Source organism: Lynx rufus, unplaced genomic scaffold (assembly GCF_022079265.1).
Source record: "Lynx rufus isolate CCGP_SWC_20201006 ecotype Redwood Valley unplaced genomic scaffold, mLynRuf1.p SCAF_4, whole genome shotgun sequence".
Lineage (NCBI taxonomy): Eukaryota > Metazoa > Chordata > Mammalia > Carnivora > Felidae > Lynx > Lynx rufus.
This window is the reverse complement of record NW_025814856.1, coordinates 150,561,035-150,583,438: the sequence shown is the minus strand read 5'-3', so window position 1 is coordinate 150,583,438 and position 22,404 is coordinate 150,561,035. Positions and strand designations below refer to the sequence as shown.

Here is a 22,404-nt window from a genome sequence, read left to right as displayed (position 1 = left end):
CTACAATGGGAGTCTGTCTTCCCATGCACACATGATCTGGTCCACTGATCCGCAAACGGCACCTGTCCCCGAGAACCGGCGTCCTGGTGGGTGCAGAGATGGGAGCGCTGGAGCCCCAATGGCTGTAGAGGCAGAGTCCCGATCAAGCGCCACAGCTCAGAGGCGCCCTCCGTGCGACTGAGTGACAAACACCCTCCCTCAGGTACTCAGAACTGGTCGGGCCGGGGAATGACTCGTGCTTATCTAAATCCCCGAGGGGCTGATTTCAAAGCCAGAACACCAACTTATTAATTTACAATGGGAGATGGGTCTGGCTCCTGGATGGGGTGGGGGTGGGGGGTTCTAACATAGGAGACAGCCCCCCGACAGGGACAGGTCCACCCGGGGGACCAAATTAAAGATCAGAAGGTTGCTGGGTTAGCAAAGATTTAAAGCTGAGAGTATGATTTCCCCAGGAGAAACCTCCAATGCGGCTACCAAAGCCTCACGAGATGTAACGTGCACCTTGCCGGGCACAGCTTTCTAAAGGACCGGTGCCCGATGCCCGATGCCCGATGCGGAGATGGGAGCAGTGCTGGGTGAGCACGCCGACGTGCTCCTAACCGAATGTCCCCTCTTCTAGCCTGGGCACAGCCCTCCGCTCCCCCACTAATGCCTGTCTGCACACAGGGCACACTTCACTCAGCAGTAAGTTGTCCCCTGGTCACCTGTCTCCTATGAGACACGCGGAGGGACAGCCTCGCTCTGTTTGTTACCTGCCGTTGTTACCAGTTTCACACTGACCTCATTCCAGAATTCCAGGGGTACCTGACCTGAAATGAGTGTGTAACATTGCAAAACAGCACAATTAGTTTGAACTCTGGCAAAATCACGGCCTGGCCTGCCTCAACCTGGCCAGGATACAACGTAGCCAGCAAAATCCTAACTGGGCAAGGAGTCACAAAGGCTACAGCACGTGAACACACAAAGTTGTGGAGTATCTGCCCAGCAAGCAAGGGTCTCACATTAACATTTTACAGTATTTGCTCTGTGAATGCTCCTCAGTCCACTGGGGGAACTTTTTTTATTACTATCACTATGGTGGTACAAACACACAGACATAAAGTTTGCCATCTCAACCATTCGTACCTGTACAGTTCAGCAGTGTTAAGTATATTCACATCGTTGTGCAACCAATCCCCGGAATTCTTTTCATCTTGCAATTGTGAAACTGTGTAGCCGTTCAGCAGGGACACTCCGTTCTCCTCCCTCTCCTGGCCCCTGGCAACCATTCCATTTTCTGTCCTGATGGATTTGACTAGTCTAGGTCCCTCATAAAAGTGACATCAGATAATATTTGTGGTTTTCTGTGACTGGGTTATTTCGCTTATCAGACTGTTCTCAAGATTCATCTCTGTTGTACCAGATGTCAGAATTTCCTTCTTTTTGAGGGCTGAATAGTATTCCATTGTATGTATAAACCACACCGAGGATAGACCCAGAGGTGGAACAGCTATGTCATACGGTGATTCTATTTTCAATGTGTTGAGGAACCATGACATTGTTTTCCATAGGAGCTGCACCATTTTACATTCCCAGTTTCCCCACACCGTTGCCAAGACTTACTTTTCTATCATCTTTTCCTAGTAGCCATCTTGGTACGGGTGAGGTGGATTAGGGAGAACCTTCCAAATGTACCTCAAACTACTCATGCATCAAAATTCTAAGTTAGGGCTTTAGAATTGCTGATTCCAAGGAATCGTACTCCTCTATAGCCTATGTCGTTCGCTGCACGTGCTCCGTGAGGCAGGTGGGGTGCATTCACTCCGTCTAGCAAGACAGTCCGCCGGAGCTCAGAACAGTGAACCAGCTTGCCCAAGGGAGTGGGCGACCAGCCTCACCTCCTCTGACCACACGCGTCCACCACACTCTCTGGTACGACATTTTGAGGACCATGGCAACGCAAAGGAAAGGGGAAAGAAATCGACCAGATCGCCACAACGCTCAATAAGAACCTGCCCAGCAGAACACCGCCTCAGCTCCCTAAGGGAGCCAAACTTCTGGAAGGCTGAGTTCTGAACCCGGAGGCTGATCCTTACGTACCATGAACCTCTAAGTCACTGGTCAGCGTGTCCCTGAAGGACAGTCCCCTGAGTTCCACTATGGCCACTGAGACAAGTAGAGGGACAGACCCGGAGGGCTGATCCACACAGCTCGTTTGTGGGGACAATCACACCGCAGGAAGTGTAGGGATTCAAGAGTTAGAACCAGCTTTGGCCTGGGCAATGAGCACCCACAGAGCAACTCACAGATTTGTTCTCCTCTTCATGAAAACAAAAAGTTCTGGCACAAAAGGGACAGGGTAGTACCTGCGGCTGGAGCCAAATCCTTGGACGTTTCCTCGGACAACCCAAGGTACTCTCTGATGAGACGACTCAGCTTTTGGTAGGCAGCATCTAGATCATCTACAGAAAATGAGAGAAGGTACTTTTAAAGCAACAGAATCCTATCGAAACAGTCAGTTGGCCACTGTTGGTGCTAATGATTTTTCAAGCTCCCTCTAACTTTATGACTATTGTCGTAGGCGGGATTCTAAGCCCCTGATGACACGTCCCCTTCATATAACTGCCTCCCGTGAGCAAGGGCAGAACCTGTGAACTTGAAGAGATATTACTCCCGTGGTCGTGTCGCGTTAAACGGCAAAACAGATTTTTGCAAATGGGATGAAGGTTACTTATCAGCTGAGTTTGGACTAGTCAGAAGGAAGACTACCCAGGTGGACCCACTCTTTTTTTTTTTTTTTTAAATGTTTATTCATTTTTGAAAGACAGAGAGAGCACAAGCAGGAGTGGGGCGGAGAGAGAGGGGGACACAGAATCCGAAGCAGGCTCCAGGCTCCGAGCTGTCAGCACAGAGCCCGACGAGGGGCTCGAACTCACACACCATGAGATCATGACCTGAACTGAAGTGGGCCGCTTAACCGACTGAGCCACCCAGGCACCCCGGGCCTACTCTTAATCACGTGAGCCCCATAAAGGAAGCCAGTTTCCCGGTAGTAGAAGAGGAAGGCAGAGGCTAGAAGCATGAGGAGAGTTTGATGTGCCATCACTGGCTTGACGACAGAAGGGCCCCGTGTGTAGGACGTGGGAGCAGCCTCGAGGGTGGAGGGCAACCCCCGGCAGAGAGCCAACGAAAGCAGCAGGGCCCCCAGCCCCACGGCCACAGGGAACGGCAGTCAGCCAGCAGTGAGATTATACTCTGGAGCAGATCCTTCCCCAGTGACCTTACATTTCAAAAATAAAACCTCGCTGAAAGTCACTGACCTGCATTGATCACTGCGTCGAAATATCCTGGAAACTGCTGATTGATTTTAACATAAAGGTCCACTCTGGAGACAGCAAATTCAATCTCTAAACGACTGAATAATCCTTTTCTCCGCAAGTATCCTTCATATTTTTCCTTGTTCATGGGCACCACCAGGATATATCGAGGCTCAAAATAGGAATATTTCAAACTCCTGACACCCTGTTTGTTTAAAGAAAAGGTAATAAATTAGAAACAGATATACAATTTAGGTATCATTTTGGAGACATCTGACAACGTTGGCATAATAAGTAGTCTTACATTGAAGGACTTATTTGTATTATTAGCTATTATTTTCCTGTAAATGTCTCAAAGTCGGATTATTCCCCTTTGTTCATCAGGGGATGATGTATTGTTATTGGAAATAAAACAGCTCATTCTACCCGATTATCCTTCAACTAATCACCCTCATATACATGATGGTTCAAAAAGAAAATGGCTAGATACAAACAGGTGCATTCACAGCACTGTCGCATCCTCATTTTTTTAAAGATTTCATTTTGAAGTAATCTCCATTCCTAACGTGGGGCTTGAACTTACAACTCTTAAGATCGAGAGTCACACGCTGTAGAGCCTGGGCCAGCCGGGAGCCCCACTGCAATGTATTTCAAGTCTACATTTCCAAGAGCAGCCTCTCAGCGCCAGGAGATAAAGATTTTACGGAGAAAAAAAAAAACAAAACGCTACTCTGTTACCTGTGCCTTCGCCTTGGGACCCTTCCTATTCCTAAACCAGCAACCTGGTTGGCTGGTTCCTATTACATCTCACAGCTTCTACCCAGAGCAAGGGACAGCCAAGCTCAAGCCACCGTGCAGCCAGCAGGTCCCAGGGAGAAGCAGGGCTGGATGGTGACTGCGGCTCCCCAGCTCCAGCAGACTGCGAGCAAATCCTGCAAACTCCCTGAGCACCAGTTTCCTCACAGGTGCAACACAAGAGCCGTTCCAAATGAACTCTGAACTTCCTCCCCCCTCGATCCCATCATCAGTAGTTTAACTCAACGTTCAAAATCTTGGTTTTTAAACATTCAGTGGGGGAAGAAATACAGGCTCTTTAAAAAACAGTTTCTGTAAGCGTCAGTGACAAGAGCAGTTTGGAAAAATGCTTTCCCTCGGGAGCATCAGGGAAATGAGACCTGGTTTATATAGAGTCGACCTCTTGGAAATGAGTCGGGGAAAGCTCGCAGGGAGGAAGAGGACAAAACAGAAGCCAGTGCCCAGAGAAGAAGGTAAAGGTCAGCAAGAGGCGCCAGGGAGTTTCTGCCTTGCCTGAGGAAGATATTTTTGGGAAAAGAGGTCTTTTTTTTTGTGCTTATTAGCAATGAAAGAAAGAAAACCTCCTTAAGGATGCAGAAGCAATCAACTGCAGAGAGGTCAGGACTGCAGGATTTTGCAGCTAGAAAAATTAAAGGGCTGGAAGAAACATGACCAGTCTCACTGAAGCGAGGCTACCCACCAACCCCAGGAGCCAAGAAGGAATCACAGCCCCCCGCTCGGCCAAGTCACAAAGGAAACGAGTTCTAGAGAAGGCTCAGCATCCATAGGAAAGGGCTGTCAGACCTGCCCAGATTTTGTTTTCTCTAAGCTTGATCTAAGGGTATCATTTTTGTAACTTTTTTTTTTCCGACTACAAAACTGTTAGACCGCTCGGTGAGCGTACCTTAAATAGACAAGCAATGGCCTTTAAAGATTTCACATGTTTAATAAAGCTATATATACGTATTTTTTTAAATTAACTAATTTATTTGTTTTTTAATTTATATCCAAGTTGGTTAGCATATAGTGCAACACTGATTTCAGGAGTAGATTCCTCCGTGCCCTTTATCCATTTAGCCCATCCCCCCTCTCACAACCCCTCTAGCAACCCTCTGTTTGTTCTCTATATTTAAGTATCTCTTATGTGTTGGGGTGCCTCGGTGGCCCAGTCGGTTAAGCGTCCGACTTCGGCTCAGGTCATGATCTCACGGTCCGTGAGTTTGAGCCCCGCGTCGGGCTCTGTGCTGACAGCTCAGAGCCTGGAGCCTGCTTCGGATTCTATGTCTCCCTCTCTCTCTGTCCCTCCCCCGTTCATGCTCTGTCTCTCTCTGTCTCAAAAATAAATAAACGTTAAAGAAAGAAAGAAAGAAAGAAAGAAAGAAAGAAAGAAAGAAAGAAAGAAAGAAAGAAAAGAACGAAAGAAAGAAAGAATCTCATGTTTTGTCTCCCTCCCTATTTTAAAGGTATATAAATTTATTTTTTTAATTTTTTTTAACATTTATTTATTATTGATAGAGAGATAACAGAGCATGAGCAGAGGAGGGATACAGAGAGGGGGAGACACAGAATCCGAAGCAGGCTCCAGGCTCCGAGCTGTCAGCACAGAGCCCGACGCGGGGCTCGAACTCACGAACCGCGAGATCTTGACCTGAGCCGAAGTCAGACGCTCAACCGACTGGGCCACCCACGCGCCCCAAAAGTTATCTATTTTTAAAACAAATAAGTGAGGTAGTCACGGTTTTACCCTGGATATGGATTGGAAAGAAATTTCTGTATATTCCAATTGCAGAAGATCACTGGGGAAGACAGGGTACGGGGGCAGAATCATGAAATCTGCAAGTCTAAACTGCTCACAGCCTGGAAAGATCGTAACCAGCGAGCAACTGGAGTCACTGCCAGCATCAGCCACACATCTCCCACAGAGGATCAGAGAGCACGGCCAGCTGCACAGAGCCCCCAGGCAGGTCCGTAGCCTGTGAGAAGGAACTTTCCCTAATAGCACTTGAGATAAAGAGAGACTGCACCCTAGAATAAAAGGGATACTTTCGTGAGGAAATAACTTAGGAAATAAATCCTGAGGGGCACATCTATTCATAGTATATGTGTGCTATGTCTCGTACTATAACTCCTGTCATCGAATTGTTCATGTCTGGCCTCCCCCATACGAACCATAAGCTTCCCCCCACCCCCGCGCCTGGCAAGTGTGCTACCTGGACACCGTAGCCCCTTCCTCAACCCCAAATATATACATACAAACTCACACACACACGTTAAAAATACAGAGTGAAAAAAACACTTACTTCTATTTCCATGTGGACACAGCTTGCTAAACCGTCTCTTGCAATGGCTTCTATGGTGTCCCTACTTAATCCATAGTTGTGATTCCCATAATTAAATGTGAGAATGAACTTCCCCTGAAATTTGAGAGGTACAAAGATTTTCATGTAACAGCTGCCATACTCAACTTTAATATAAATAAAATTATTTGATGCCTTACTTTTATATGCTTCCGTAAAACCTACGAATATTAGCAATTATAGAAGGCTGACGATGGGTTTATGAAATTTAACACCCAAGTGTGGTAGAGAAATTTATACAGAATTCTCAGCTGGCAAAAAAAAAAAAAAAAAAAAAAATTAAGTTTCTGGAAATACGGTCATCTGCTGACAAAACATCCAGGGAGAGTAAAGGTCTCACCAAAGCTTACGGTAGAATAGACCATTTTGCTTACTTACCTTCTTCCTTGCCAACTGTGCACCATGAGCTGCCGTTGCTGAGAAAAGAAAACTGATAGCCTGTCTTTTGCCTCGGCCACATTGGCTATGCGAACATAGCAGGTACCCCAGAAAAAGCTCCCATTCTCCAAAGCCTTGCATTCCCAGATAAGCCTGAAGGCCATGAATTACAGGGACATCCGAAAACCTTTGCATCCTGAGATAAGCCATGAAAAACAGACCCTTTCTGCTTTTCCATATAAAACATAGCTTTGTATTGAAACTGCCCCAAATGTTATTCAACAGAATTGCTGTGTGCCCTCTAGTCATTTGAGGTTTAAAGGCTGCCTTCTATCTGTATTCTGGAAGCCAGTTCTTCCCAAAGCTGTACTCCTTTGCAGAACGGTACAGGTAAAAAAAAACAAAACAAAAAACAAAAACAAAAAAACAAACAAAAAAAACAAACATGGCTCTCAAAATTGTCTTTTTTTTCTTTGACAATATTAGATTTATTAAACCACTAGGTCTAATCTAAACTGGAAAGCTCATAACCAAAAAAATAAAAACATGAATGATCTTGGCAACTGTGACTCCTCGTGCACAGGATTTTCATATAAATGATAGAATGAAAATCTGCAAGGCTGAATCCCGTCAATCGAATCCCATCGAAAGGCAGCACCATCAGTAAGAACAGTAGCACTGAGGGGCGCCTGGGTGGCTCTGTCGTTAAGCATCTGACTTCAGCTCAGGTCATGATCTCACGGTCCACAAGTTCAAGCCCAGCGTCGGGCTCTGTGCTGACAGCTCGGAGCCTGGAGCTTGCTTCGGATTCTGTGTCTCCCTCTCTCTCTGCCCCCTCCCACACTCCTGCTCTGTCTCTCTCTCCTTCAAAAATAAAAAAAGTTACAAAAAAAAAAAGAACGGTAGCAGTGAGGAGTCCTTTACACTACCTGTGCTTCCTGGGCCCAGAGGTTCTGGAGATTGGGGCGGATGGGAGACAGGCTATCTGTTGGAAGTGCATGAGACACAGAATATCTCCTGGGGTGGGTGGGTCTCTAGTGAATGAGTCTGCTATGGGTGATGAGGAAAGAAGAAGTTTATATCATGCATTCTAGAAGTTTACAACTCAACAGTAAATATCCTTGATATTTTACTCCCTCAATGTCATACCTTCTTTGTTCTTTGAAACAAATACTACGTCATCTTTTAATATATATATGTATATATATATATATATTGTTATCCAAATAGGATAGATACCGGAATGTCCCATCAGGTATATACTTTGTCTTGTTTACTGTGACTCACCCTGTTTTCAAAATGTGTTCTTGAATCACTCTTCAGATATATACTACGAATTTGTTTACTTGTGTGTACAAGGGCCTCCCTCTGTGAATCCCAAACGTATTTTCTGGAAAAATGCAGAGTCGGAAGGAAGCCGGCACTGTACTTTTATACACAAAACAGGCCCTGTCGAACTTGTTTGTAAAGAACTGAGACGAAGTGGTCCTCCAGCTTCTGAATGGTGATCTTCCATTTCTTTCTGCTCGCGGACATCTTCATAAACAGCAACAGTCCTATTGCAGAAGCCTCCTCCAATAATCCTATTTCCACAAGTCAGGGAGTATATCTGCAGGGAAGTGACTGCATTCATGTGTTTAAAAAAGATTCGCGTGTCCGTAGGCATGCGACACGATGACCCTCGTGTTGGTGCTGGGAGATATGCAGCAGTATGTATGTGAGAGGGTGTGCGGCTCTGTAGGTCAGAGTGCGTGGCTGTGACTGGCCACAGCAGGTGTCCAAGGCTGGGGCATGCCACGGTGGGACAGGCTGCGTGGGTGGGCGTGGGGGAGGGTTCTGCGTACAGAAGGCTGCGTGTGTCGGTGTGACTGGCGACGCTGACAGTGTGTCACGAGTTTATAACCTGTATGTTTGCCTCTTCATGCAACAGTCTTAAGCTCACTTTCAAGAAAAGGAACTCAGGGGCGCCTGGGGGGCTCAGTCGGTTAAGCAGCAGACTTCGGCTCAGGTCCTGATCTCGCGGTTCGTGAGTTTGAGCCCCGCATCATGCTCTGTGCTGACAGCTCGGAGCCTGGAGCCTGCTTTGGATTCTGTGCCTCCCTCTCTCTCTGCGCACCCCCCCCCAACTCACGCTCTGTCTCTGTCTCTCAAAAATGAATAAACATTAAAAAATGTTTTAAAAATAAAAAAAAAAAGCTCAGAAACAAAATTCAAGTTGAAGAAAATGACATTATATTGAAGTAATAGATTTTAGCAGAAGCAGTAAAAACGAGTACTTCTCAAACACACGAGGATTTTGCAGAGGGAGTCAAACCGTACGAGCAAATATGGTGTACAAGTACAGCGATTTCTTAGACCAGGGATTGAACCAGACGTCCTTATTACTGATAGGATAAGGTAATAACATCAGGGAATAACATAAGGGAATAAGGTATATAAATAAGTTATTTATTTATATATATAAGGTTATAAATAAGGTAATAACATCAGGGAAGCAGACGGGGTACTGAGAACAGGTGAACTGAACCAAGAAAAAATGTCTCAGACTCTAACAAGAGAAACCAACATGAATTTCATGAACTAGCTGCCTTTCAACCCAAAGAGCCCTAAAAGAATGCTTCTTACTAACGCTACTTAATAATGTTTCCTATCTCTATTAAGGCTTTTAGAAATATAAAATCCCAAAGTACTCTTGATACATTAAACTGAATTACCAAAATACAGCCCAAGGAGAGAAGATTATAAAGAATCTCTAGGATGTTCTTTTGACAAGGTTAGAGGGGAAACGGCCTAGGGATTGTAGGACTTAATCACTTGGGTTTCTCTGTGAACACAAGAAAAAAACACACACTATGTGTAAAGTTGGCCATTCAAAACTAAACTCGTGGAAACAGCAGATCCCGTGCTTACACGGACCACAATTATGTGCACACAGTATAACGTGGAAGGTCAGGGCTGTATGTGTGTCCTGCCAACTGAATGGGACACACCGTGATGAAATGGTGCTTAGGATGACGACCACGAGAAAGCCCTAGTTTTAGCAAACAGGAGCGGTCTCTGGACACAGCACTCCAACACCGAGGGAGGCTCAATTCATAAGTTTCACACATCAGATCGGGTCTGTGAGAACTGCCTATCTTGAGTGAAGCCTCATCAATAACAGCAGCACCTGATAAACACAGATCGTGAGAATTTTTCGAAGTGCTCTTGTGTTTCCTTAAAATGTCTACTCATGTAGCTTTATTGAAAAGTTACAATATTCCCTCCAAGATCAAAAAATAAAGCAGCACGTGCACAAGGATGTGGAAGTGGTTTAAGAAGAAAAAAAAAAAAAACAATCCAAGGAGAACACCTCTCTCAACAGACACAAAGCATTTCTCGATTTTATCGCTAGTTCCTAATATTTCTAGCAGAGAACATGCATTTCTTGTGCAGTACAAAGGGGAACATTCTTACCATGTTTACCATTTCATCAAAAACTTCTTGAGAGATAAAATGATAATCGACTCGATCCCCCTCTCCAAAGTAAGGTGGTCTTGTGGTGTGACAGGCCCTGAAAACAGAGGAGATAACCAGTCTACTTCTAGCAGCTTGAGATTCGAAATGGAAAAGGTTTTGGTAAAAGTATGTTTTCAAAAGTTGAAGTTGATCCGTGGATCGTGAATTGGGAAACAACATGGTTATGACAACGCTGTGGTTTCGAAGCTCTAGGCTACATTCAGCTGCTCTGACTCTACAGGGATTGTAGAAATGTGAGATCATCAACACCCGATGTTTACTTGTTGTTTACCACCTTGGAACCAGCCCCTCTGCTGTCACACTACTTTCGGCAATAGAACGATGTCTACCGCTCATATATTTCCACCCAAGTGTTTTCGTGTCCTCTCTGCTCTGTGGGCACTTTCGCACTCCCCTCCTCATTCCTCCACCTGGCTAGCCCACTTGTCTTCCAGGACTCAAGTTACATGTCCTCCCCAAGCCCAAAAGCCTTCCCACCCCCTATCGCTGATTACGCACCTCTTCTGTCCACGCCCATTACCCTCATTGTCTGCCATCGATTATATCGCACCCAGGTCCCTGTTCAGGACCCCATCGCCTCCGTGCTGCCAGTACTCGATACCAAGGATGAGCCTCGCACGGGAACCAGTGAATGGAGTTCTCAGCTCAGTTCTCTGATCACTGACTGCAACAGCGCCCCCATCCGGTCCCCAGCTCCCACTTACTCTCTGTCACCAAAACTGCCTTCTTTTATCCACATGTCTGGCTTTTCCCTGTCCTTCCCAGCGGGACGTAGGACTCATGAGGACAGACCTTTTCTTGTCCATCTTACTTGCTACTGTATTCCCCATGCCTGGCTCATAGCAGGTATTCACTAGGTATCTATAACATGAATGAGTAAATGAGACCTGTGGAGTGGATAACAGGTGTGATGAACTCTATTTTGCGGAGGACAATAAAAATGGCCAGTCTAAGGCCACAGAGCAGGCCAGTGTCAGTCCCAGAACTAGATGACAGGGTCCCAGCTAGCCCAGGACTCTCGATTTCCTCCCATTCTGACGTCTCGTGTTAAGTTCTGGGAACGCAGGCTGACTTTTATTATCCCGTGGTTTTATTTTTTTTTTTAATTTATTTTTTTTTTAACATTTATTTATTTTTGAGACAGAGAGAGACAGAGCATGAATGGGGGAGGGTCAGAGAGAGAGGGAGACAAAGAATCTGAAACAGGCTCCAGGCTCTGAGCCGTCAGCACAGAGCCCGACACGGGGCTCGAACTCACATACCGCGAGATCGTGACCTGAGCCAAAGTCGGACGCTCAACCGACTGAGCCACGCAGGCGCCCCGTTATCCCGTGGTTTTAAAAGAGGAGATGAAAATAGCTAGACGTTCAACGTGTTATTTCATTTATTCCTCACAAGAAAAACCACGAGGCGGGGATTATTGTTTTCATTTTACAGACGATGAAACTGAGGCACAGCAATTAAGTGAGTGACTAAGTAGCAATGCCAGGATGACTCCCTGTCAATTCCTTTTACGATCATGCTAAGTGGGTAAAGTCACAACCCTCAAAAGCCTCTCCATTACAAAGCCAAAGCCAAGTTTTTATAATTCATCCCACTGTTTCCCTTCCATTATAATCAAGAATTAACTAGACTGGTAAATTTTAAGGTCTTAACATTACATTTAAATTATATACCTGGGAAAGAGAATATATTCTAAGACTGTCAAAACACCTCGACATTTGTTTTGTTGTGCGAATACACTGGCATCTCTTCACACACCTCGGCAGGGCCCCGAGACCCTCTGTCTATTGGTGTCCTTGACAGTCAGGAAAGATAAATCAGGGACTTGGCATCCCGTGCTGTACACCCTTAGCATAGCCTTTACGCACCGTGCCGGATTTGCATTTTCCAACAAAGGGATTGAGCGGCAGGAATTTTTTCAGAATTTCTAAAAGGAAGACACGGCAAAGAAGTCATCTGAAGCTTCTAGGCAGGTAAATAAAGAGAAGGCTTCACTGACGTGGAGCATGTGGATGACAGAGCCTGTATCCGCCGTGGAAACTTGTATTAAGAAGGACCTAAGATGACCTGTGGGTTTTTGAATCCTGTCATCCAATTTTCACATGCAGAAATGTTCGCTGCGAAGCATGCTCCCCAAATGCGAACATCTGAGAAAGGAAATGCTGCAGAGTGAAAGCACGGTTGCACTAAACTTACTTAGCAAAGAAAGGATGCCAAATTTTAGACAAAGAAATTTGCTCGGGCCATCACCTTCAGTAGCCTTCTTCTCCCCTGTCTAAGGGCAATTCTATTCCATGAGTTTATTATTTACTAATGGATTCACTAGTTAAGTCATGGTGAACAGTTAACTCATGGTTTGCAAAGGGAGCCACACGAAAAGAACGGAGTTAGACACTGGTCCTGAGGGTTACGAGTGAGGTTAGACATTCGAAAGGCTCGTTCATGGGCCAGCTGTCGTGAAGGATCCTAACAAACCAAGTCTGTGGAGAGGAGATGATCAGGAGGGGAAGGGATCCGCAAGGTCAGACCCAACAATGGAATGGTAAAATATCCAGAGAAAAGTAATAGGAAGAAAAGATGTCTAAGACGAGCTAGCAGTTGGATGAGGAAGTAGAAATGTTTTCAGTTTGATTCAGAAGAACACAGTTTTAGAATCTCAATTCTGGACCAGATTGCCTCAGGAAATAACAAACTTCTTGTTACTGCAAATACTGAGGCAGAGGTTTGGCTGTGAGCACATCTAAACTCAAGCACGTGATAGCATGCCATGTGTTGGTAAGTGAACTCTTTCAAAGGCTACCCACAAAAGCCCAGGTCTCCCTAAGGCATCCGGTAGGAAATTTAAATTGGTCCTAAAGCTCAACGCAAATATGCGTCGATTAACTGCTGGACATTTAAAGAGACCATCAGCACATATGATTCCAGCACACGCTGAGTATCAAATCCCAGGAAGCCACTGTCCCGTCCACTTGCCCGTAACTACACATCACTTCCTAACTCATGCCATCACCGGCCGTTACTGTACCCCAGCTGGTCTCCCTGTATCCAGTCTTCCCTGCCCCACCCTCTGCCAAGCTTCCAGCCGGGCGCACTTTCTGGAATGCAGCGGTCGTCATGACACCCCCTACTTGCAGAGCCTTTACGATCAGACTCCTGTCTACTTTTCTGGTCTTCTCTTCTGCCGTCTCCCTCTGTACTTCCAAGTCTTGCCGTATTCCGGAGCGTACTTTCAGTTCAGCGAATGCACCCATCGTTCTTTCTGTCTGGAAGGCACCCGTTCAAGTTCCACATCCCATCTACCTTCTACTCTTCCTATCCCAGAGGCTCTTTACTTCCCTCATCATAGCACCCGCCAAACTCCCTTGTTAGCCAGCATTTACCTGTCAGAATCCCATGCTAGACCGTAAGCTCCCAGGGCAAGACCACGTCTGTTTGTTTTACAGCTTACAGCCTGCACATGGTCCGTGCTCAATAAACAAAGATTAGATGAATAAATGAGCCATTCTACTAGTATGTCACATCTGTATAAACAGACATTAGACTAGACTGAATTTAGGTAACTGTAGCTCATAGATCTCACGTAGCTATGTAGCTATGGTCTTTTACTTTACTGCACTCCAGTGCTAAATAAAAGTAAAATAAACTTGGTAGTCAACATCATGAAAAAGGTTACAAAAATGGAGATTGCTGTAAATTAGAGGTCTAAGAAAGAAAATAAGGTTTTCCTTTCGTGACCATTCATATCACTTTCAAGGCTTAAATCTGGAAGGTGCCCAGGTGTACTGGCATCGTTTTACGTTTCTCTCATTATTCATTACTCGTCCAGGGAGCCACTGATTTGTGTGGTGATATTAAGGTTGGAAAGAGAGGGATTTTGAAGCCAGTCAATTCATATCTCCAGGCCACGTATAACTAATACAGGTAAAGAAGGAACATGCAACCTATTTCTAAAACCAAGAACAAACGGAAAAATCAAAACCTAAAACAAGTCCAGAATCTCTCAGCCACACCAACACTTGTTATATCACGATGTTTTCCTTTTCATATTTTTATATCTGCATATGCAACTTGGTGTGTGAGAATTTCATTGAATGTCTCCATCATGGGTCAATGTAATGTAAAAAGGAAGACAAAATACCAAGAGACAATGAAATAGAAGGGAAAGAAAAGATTCAGGCAAATGGCAGAGAAAGTGCCTTTGTGAATACTTACGTGTTTCATGATGAAACTGTATTCGTGCCTTTTTTTTCCATGTAATTAAAAATCAATAAAAAATTATGTTGGGTAAAGAATAAAAAGATCTACACAAGAGCAATGACTTGCCCCTGAGGATGTGCTTTGGTTTTATCATTTGGTTTAATTAGAAAGTTGTTGCATATAAAGTAGTACTATCTTACTTTCCCAACAGATGAGATTTCTAGCTATCTACTATCTCTTTTTTTTGTAATCCAATGATATGATCTTTGATCCATGCCTGGATGGAATTCTTACAATGATGGGCCATTGAGCGAATGGAAAACAAACATTAAATCAGTCACAAACATGACGGATAAGTATCCTAATAAGTGGAAAACCAGGATTTAATAAAAATGAATAATTAGAAGGCCCACCCAGGCGAGAACACAGAAGCAGACTGGATCACAATCTTGGTGAGGAGTTAACGAACACCTCCAAGAACACATCCGATCCAGCACGACCCACAACGTGTATCACAGACAAATATGAAGGACCTGGCTCCCAACATTCACCACATAATTAAAAGGAAATCTAATCAGAGAAAGCCTTGGTTCCTGGTATTTGGGTTTGATAAAAGGTTCCAGGTTTCATATTGGCACAACAGTCAGGATACATCTTTTCTGCCCTAGTTTGACCTTCCATTCATTGTGTACCACTTATCATTTAAAACAGGTTTGGCACCTTTCTACAGGCAGAATGGTACACTATGCTTTTTTTTTTCCTACCGTTAAGTTTTAATTTATTTTTGTTACTTCAGGGTGCTTAAAATATATTAATGAATAAATCATCCTATATATTTGAATCCTCGAGTTGTTCAAATGAGGCATGTAATTTTAGATATCTAAATAAATGGACCTGTTTAAAATAGTATTTACATTGTTCGAACATGTATAGCTTAAGGGAATGGAAGGCATTAGAAAATAATTTGTATGTATTTCTCTGTCTGTCCTAAATATCTTCGCAGCCACCTCCTCCGGTCACCGACAAACATTACTAATCTAGAAGTAATTGCTTTGCCATATGTCAAAATGAAGAGGAAACCGGTTTAAAAGACCACAGTGGTTAACTCTGACTCCCAGAAACCTTTAAAAAGTCTGTAAAGCCAGCGGAAGACTTTTTGAATGGTCCTTTTTTTTGGGGGGGGGGGATTGTCCTCTATTTTAACCAGACCATTAGGGAATCACAGAGCAAAACATTTGCTCCAGAAAACTGGAGTGTACTGAATGCTGACCCAGGGGAATGGAAAAATGCTGCCCTTTCTCTTTCCTTCCTCCTGAAATATCCCTCCAAAGAGGAAGATCCGTGGGGAGGGAAGCAAGTGGAAGGCAGAGGGTGGGAGCGGCGGTCCCAGGTACACACACCAGCCCGCACACCTGGCGGCGCCGATCCCGAGCCGCGCGGTCACGTCACGTGGTAACAGGATGAGCCCGTGTTCCAACACCACCAGGCTTCACCAACAACACGTGTTTCCGAACCTTGGAGAGTGATTTCGGCTGCCAGGGAATGAAGTTAAGCGTCTGGGGAATTGAAGATGCAGGGTGTATGGCGGTGTAATCAACGGCCAAGAAGCTGATACGCCTCCTATGGACCTTTCTGAGCTCGCTTAAAATTAACAGCCGAAATGAGCAAAAGCCTTACCAGCCAATGAACATTACCATTTCACAGCCTTACCAGCCCACGAACAAACTCACCCGTATCTGAAGTAAGCGCTGAGCTGTCTGCAGAGGCGGTGAGCGAGCTCTCGTTTGCCACAGGCTTCAGGACCGGCCAGCACCAGCATGGGATAAGGGGCGTCCAGGCGAGGAAGAGTGCTGGAACACAGGCAGGCAGTGGGTGAGGGCCTGGGCCAGTCGGATACACACCCAGGGGGCGGGGTCTACACCACATCACACTAAAGTCAATGACTGAGCCCTTACTGCATGCAGGAGCTGGAGAGAAGCCTCGTCCCTACTTTCCTGAGCAAGTTGATGATAATATGCCCAAAACAGCATTCACAGCGTAGATAACAAACAAAATCCAAATGTATGTCAGTTTACTTGAACATTTTTTTTAATGGTCTTTGTTTTTGTTATATGTTTGTTTATTTATTTATTTATTTATTTATTTATTTATTTATTTTTGAGAGAGAGAGAGAGAGAGAGAGAGTGAAGGCACAAGTAGGGGTGGGGCAGAGAGAGACAAAGAATGTGAAGCAGCCTCTAAGCTTTGCACGATCAGTGCAGAGCCTGACGTGGGGCTCGAACCCACAAACCGTGAGATCATGACCTGAGCCGAAGTCGGACACTTAACCAACTGAGCCACCCAGGCGTCCCAATGATATTCATTTTTGAGATGGGGATGAACAAGGGATGGGGCAGAGAGGGAGACACAGAATCTGAAGCAGGCTCTAGGCTCTGAGCTGTCAGCACAGAGCCCAATGCGGGGCTCGAACCCACGAACCGTGAGATCATGACCTGAGCGGAAGTCAGATGCCTAACCAACTGAGCCACCTTTTGAACAACATTTTTAAAAGGAAAAAATATGGTAAGATGTATTAGTTCTTGGTTGATAAAAGTATTTCCTCAAGAACTTAAAAACGAAAGTTCTGTGAGAAGTTTTAACATCCATACCTACTGAATTAGAACACAGACATGCAATGAAAATGGTAACAATTAAAATTGACCTGAGCAATCACTATGTGCCAGGCACTATTCTAGGAGTCCTACATACATTACCTTCATGTAATTATTACAGGATGATAATGAAGATATTTCTATCATTATCCCCGCTGCACACATGAAGAAACAGAAGTCCAGAGAGGTTAACTTGCTCAAAGTTAGCAGCTAATAGGTAAGAGCTAATACAGGAATCTGGGCATGGCTTCTGGGCCTGAAAGACTAGAATAAGGAAGAAAATCTCCGGCTACCAGCTGGGCTGAAGTGTATGAATTCCACTCGTGCCACAACTATAGAAATACAGAATAAAATCTACTTTAAAAATACAAGGCTGAGGTGTGGATTCTATGAAGAAGAATGGAAGTGGTGGCAGCATAATTTTTCAGTGTCTCTGAACATCCACAGAAAAACAGAAAAAAGCTGAGAGCAAACACCCATGGCTGACATGTATAACAAAACCCGATGAGGAAGTATCTCCATGCACCACAAACCCACAAGCCTTGCACAGCCCTGGAATCTGTGCAGGGGGGCAAAAGGGTAGCAAATGACAGACCTGAAAGAAAGGGAACCCCAAAAGAGCCAGGGGCATCCACTGCAAAGCAAGCAGGCTGAAACTACGTGAACAAAAATCTGTACATCAATGGTCATCATACCTGGATTTGTAATAGTCCCAAAATGGAATCACCCCACGTTTTTCAAGAGATGGAACGGCTAAACTCACTGTGGTACATCCATGCAAGGAATATGACTCAACAATAAAAAGGGCTGAACTACTGATATATCCAAGAACTTAGATGACTCTCCAGAAAATAAGGCTAAGTAAAAAATTTTTTAAAAAGCCAGTCTCAAAAGGTTATATACTACATGATTCTACTTGTATAACATTCTTGAAATGACAACAGTACAGAGATGGAGAATAGACCACCGGTTGCCAGGGGTTGGGGGGAGATGAGTAGGGAGGTGGCTAAGGCTCTACAAGGGAAGGACAGGGACCCTTGTGACAAAACTCGTCCTTACTGATGTTCATGTGATCTACACAGGTGATAAAATTGCATAGAACTAAATGAACACATGAGTCAATGCAAAGCTGGTGAAATGTGATCAGATTCGTGGACTGCATCAATGTCAATTTCCTGGTTTTGATATTCTACTATAGCTAGGCAAGATACCACCATTGGGGGAAACATACAGAATTTCTCTGTATTATCTCTTACAAAATCATGTGAATCTAAAATGACCTCAAGGTAAAATTTTTGTTAATGATCAAAGGGAAAAAAATTGAAAAAGTGACAAATACTGAATATAGGCAAAGGAGATCTTCTTCCTGAAAGAGAAAACCAAAGCAGAGGAACAGAACAAATATTAAAGACTGTAATTCATGAATACTTTCCTGAAATAAAAAATAGTAATAATAATTACAAAACTATACATTGAAAAAATACACAGCATACCTGGGAGTATTAGCCCAAAATGACCAGTAACGAATAACACTAAGACCCAGTCTAGTACATGATCAAACTTTAAAGAAAAAGAAACCTATTCAGCTAGAAAAAGAGAATACCTGACTTACAAGGGAAAGAACACCGTGTATCAGATTTTGATGGCTGTTTTGCATCCCCCCAAAAAAGAGCAACATCTTTAATATATTCAAGGAAAATAGTGTGAGCCATGGATTTTAAACATAGCAAAAATGACTTTCAAGTATGAAGGGCAGAGAATATTATCAACATGCAAGAGTTCAAGGGATACCGATCCATCCCATAGTGCATCCTAAGGAGTCTACTGGAGAACAAGCTTCACAAGACCAAATACGGGAGGAGACCTCAAAATAACGACTGGCAGTGAGCAATATACATGCGGTTATCCATACACCTGAGACCAAATGACAGCAAAGGAGGAAGTATGGGGTGTGATGGATATACGTTCTGACAATATAAATACGGTACACTATTTTTAAAGCAGGTGATTGACACTTACATAAAATATATACAGTAGGCAAATTCATAAGGCTAGAAAATAGATATGAAGTCTCCGGGGACTGGGGGTAGCAGGCAGCGGGCAGCTACTGCTTAGTGGTTATAGCTTCTGTCTGGGGAGATGAAAAAGTTCTGGAAATAGGCAGAGGTAATGGTTGCACAATAGTGTGAATATAATTCATGCCGCTCAACTGTAACTCTAAAATAGCTAAAATGGCAAATTTTGTTATATATACTTTACCACAAAAAAAATAGGGGGGTGATGGGAAGAGTATAGGTGAAGCGAAGTATGATTTCAATGTTTTCAGTAATCGCATTGGTGGTAGTATTAACACTGATACTGCTGTGCTGCAATAGGGGATTTTCAAAAAGTAATTACGGGATATTCTCAATCCATCTTCCTATTGTGTCTCTGGCTTGGGAGGAAAGGATGATACAGATGTGATAGGAGAGAGGATAAGTAAAAGTTCAATCAGGGGCGCCAGGGTGGCTCAGTTGGTGAAGCGTCTTTTGGCTCAGGTTATGATCTTGTGGTTCGTGAGTTTGAGCCCCACGTTGGGCTCTGTGTTGACAGTGAGGAGCCCGAAGCCTGCTTTCAAATTCTGTGTCTCCCTCTCTCTGTGCTCCTCCCTTGCTCACGCTCTGTCTCTCTCCCTTTCAAAAATAAATAAAACATTTAAAAATTTTTTGAAAAAAAGCTCAATCAACAATCATCTTGAAATTGGATTGTATCAGTAGGAATTCAAGAGATATTTGTCATCTATCTGTAAATAGATACAGATAGATCTAGTTCGATATAGACTAGATATAAGCAGATTGAATAGATGTAGAGACATATAAATAGATAAACAGGATAGACAGAATACACCAATAGGCAGATGCATAGATGGGTGGAAGGAAGGAAGGAAGGAAGGAAGGAAGGAAGGAAGGAAGGAAGGAAGGAAGGAAAGAAGGAACACCTTCCTAGATCTGTCCGCTAAAAAGCCTAACAACGGGCAACTCAGTAGCAGTGATTATCTCTAGCCACCCAGATTGTGACTGAGAAGTACCTTTTCTCACTAAAACAAACCAGGGCTTCTGGGAGAAGTGGTTGATTGCAGAGTTTGGACAGGGCTTGTACAACACGAGCCTGGAGAACTTTGTCGTAGCAGAGAGCAAGAAAGCTATCAGCGACTACAAGGCTAGAGTCAAGATTCTGCCAGGTAACTTTAATGTTGCATCCTCACCCCAGTCATGCCAGGGGAAGGGACAGTGGCTCCCCAATAATGCAGTGTAAAAGTCCTAAGGTCAAGAGTTAGGGTTCCCTACTGGCCCAGCCTGGGAAGGGCAACGGTAGGCCTGCCCCTGTCTCCATGAGTTTGTCACAGTGAACTCTGCTCCATTCTGGAGCATCTGGGGCTGCTTGGCCATTTGCTCTTGTCTATTCGAAAGCCAGAAATGATGAAGAAATATGTGTTTTTCAGACAGTGGTGTAAATTTCTTTGATACATATTTTTATATAAATGTACCCGAAAGCATGAAACAACTAGCAATCTCATAAACTAGGAAAGAAATACAATGAAGACATAAATGCCCTTCTTTTAAATCAAACGTGCCTTTCCAGATGTATGCAAATAAATGATAAATCATTTCACCTAGAGGGCTACCATAAATATATAAAACTGTCAATGTCTATATTATTAAATTACATGTAAAAACTCATGTCCTGGATGCAAAATAAAACATCGTGCTCTCTGTGGGAAACCAACCATGTGAAGTACAGAAGCAAATACCACATAAAGAAGAGAAGCCATGTATAACGAAGAGATTCTTACGAGTATTTTTTAAATGCCTTCGGGTATTGACAGAATTTCTACAGTGTACTTGTAGCATAAATGGCCAGCTGCTCCAACAGATTGTTTAAAAAGAAGCAGAGAAACTGTGGCAAATCTGTCTTTGAACTCAGAGGTGAGAGATCTGCTCATGTGCTCTAGCAAGCTGGGTGACTCACAAGTACCTGGAGTCAGTATTAAGTCTATCGCAGGTTTCCCCTCAGCTAGCAGGCTTCCTTCGATGGACCCTCCAATAATCTGCATTCACGGATGTTCTCTGACAGGCGTATCTAGCATTCATTCACTCATAGCTAAGGAAAAATTCACAGTGGATAGAAATCATCACGATTCTCTTTTGATGACACATAGGTCTGTGGTTCTGTCCGATGGCAGCAAAGGGGACACATTTTGAAACATCTTGTTTCACTGTCCTCTGTCCTAGGCCAGCCGCCATTCAAGGGGCTGAGAAAGGGAAGATGAATGCACTCTTCCGCACACTTGGGACAACACTGATGAGAGAACCCCGTACTCAAGCATATCATGACCATCACTCTAACTGAGTCAGCCAAATAAAGACCCTTCTCTCGGAGATGAGGAAGGGGTGAGTCACAGAACGGAGGGCTAAGGCAGATGAGGACGTTGTCCTGAGCTTTCCGCCCTGAGTTCTACCCTGGGGACCCCAAACGAATACCTGTCAAAGATCCTCTGTGGCTGCATCACGCTGTTGAGGACATGGGTCAGGTGATCCTGGGCTGCGACCACTTCTGGGGGAGGGTTGTACCTATTCACTGCCGCAACCTTTTCCAGAATTAGAAATGCAAGAGGAAAAACATGCATTTCTAAAAAGAAGACAAGTCTCAGATTTTAACAAAACATTCTAGACATGCAACCAGGTATGGAAAATAACTCATGCTCACGGACCTTTGTGCTCAGTCTTCACGTCTACTCTAACTTTCCTAAAATCTAAATAATGACAATTATTTTAAAATATGAAACCAGAGGCACCTGGCTGGCTCAGTCGGTTGAGTGTCCAGCACTTGGTTTCAGTTCAGGGCATGGTCTCGTGGTTTGTGGGTTCAAGTCCCGCGTCAGGCTCTGCTCTGACAGCCTGCTTGGGATTTTCTCTTTACCCTCTCTGCCCTTCCCTCACTTGTTCATTCTTTCTCTCTCTCTCTCAAAATACAAAAAATTAATAAATAAACATTTAAAAATAAAATAAAATAAGGAGCCGGAGTCTTTGAGTTCCCTACTTCTTTATGCTTCCTGGTTTGGGAGGGGAGAAAACGAAAACAAAATCTCTAAAGCCTGAGATTACACTTTTAGTGCGAGTTGCAGGAATGAAATACATAGTTCTAGATTCCAGGTCGTGGATACTG

The 22,404-nt window shown here is 44.1% G+C and overlaps 1 protein-coding gene across 1 annotated transcript in view; it reads right to left on the bottom strand.

Moving 5' to 3' along the window:
• Positions 1–22,404, bottom strand: part of LRGUK (leucine rich repeats and guanylate kinase domain containing) — a 144,427-nt gene that overhangs the window by 42,762 nt on the left and 79,261 nt on the right. Inside the window, exons 16-21 of the mRNA XM_047095254.1 lie at positions 21,720–21,826; positions 16,279–16,398; positions 10,286–10,382; positions 6,395–6,508; positions 3,303–3,504; positions 2,349–2,444 (exon numbers count right to left, since the gene is read on the bottom strand). Coding sequence (XP_046951210.1) covers positions 2,349–2,444; positions 3,303–3,504; positions 6,395–6,508; positions 10,286–10,382; positions 16,279–16,398; positions 21,720–21,826 — 736 coding nt within the window. The remainder of the gene's footprint in view (positions 1–2,348; positions 2,445–3,302; positions 3,505–6,394; positions 6,509–10,285; positions 10,383–16,278; positions 16,399–21,719; positions 21,827–22,404) is intronic.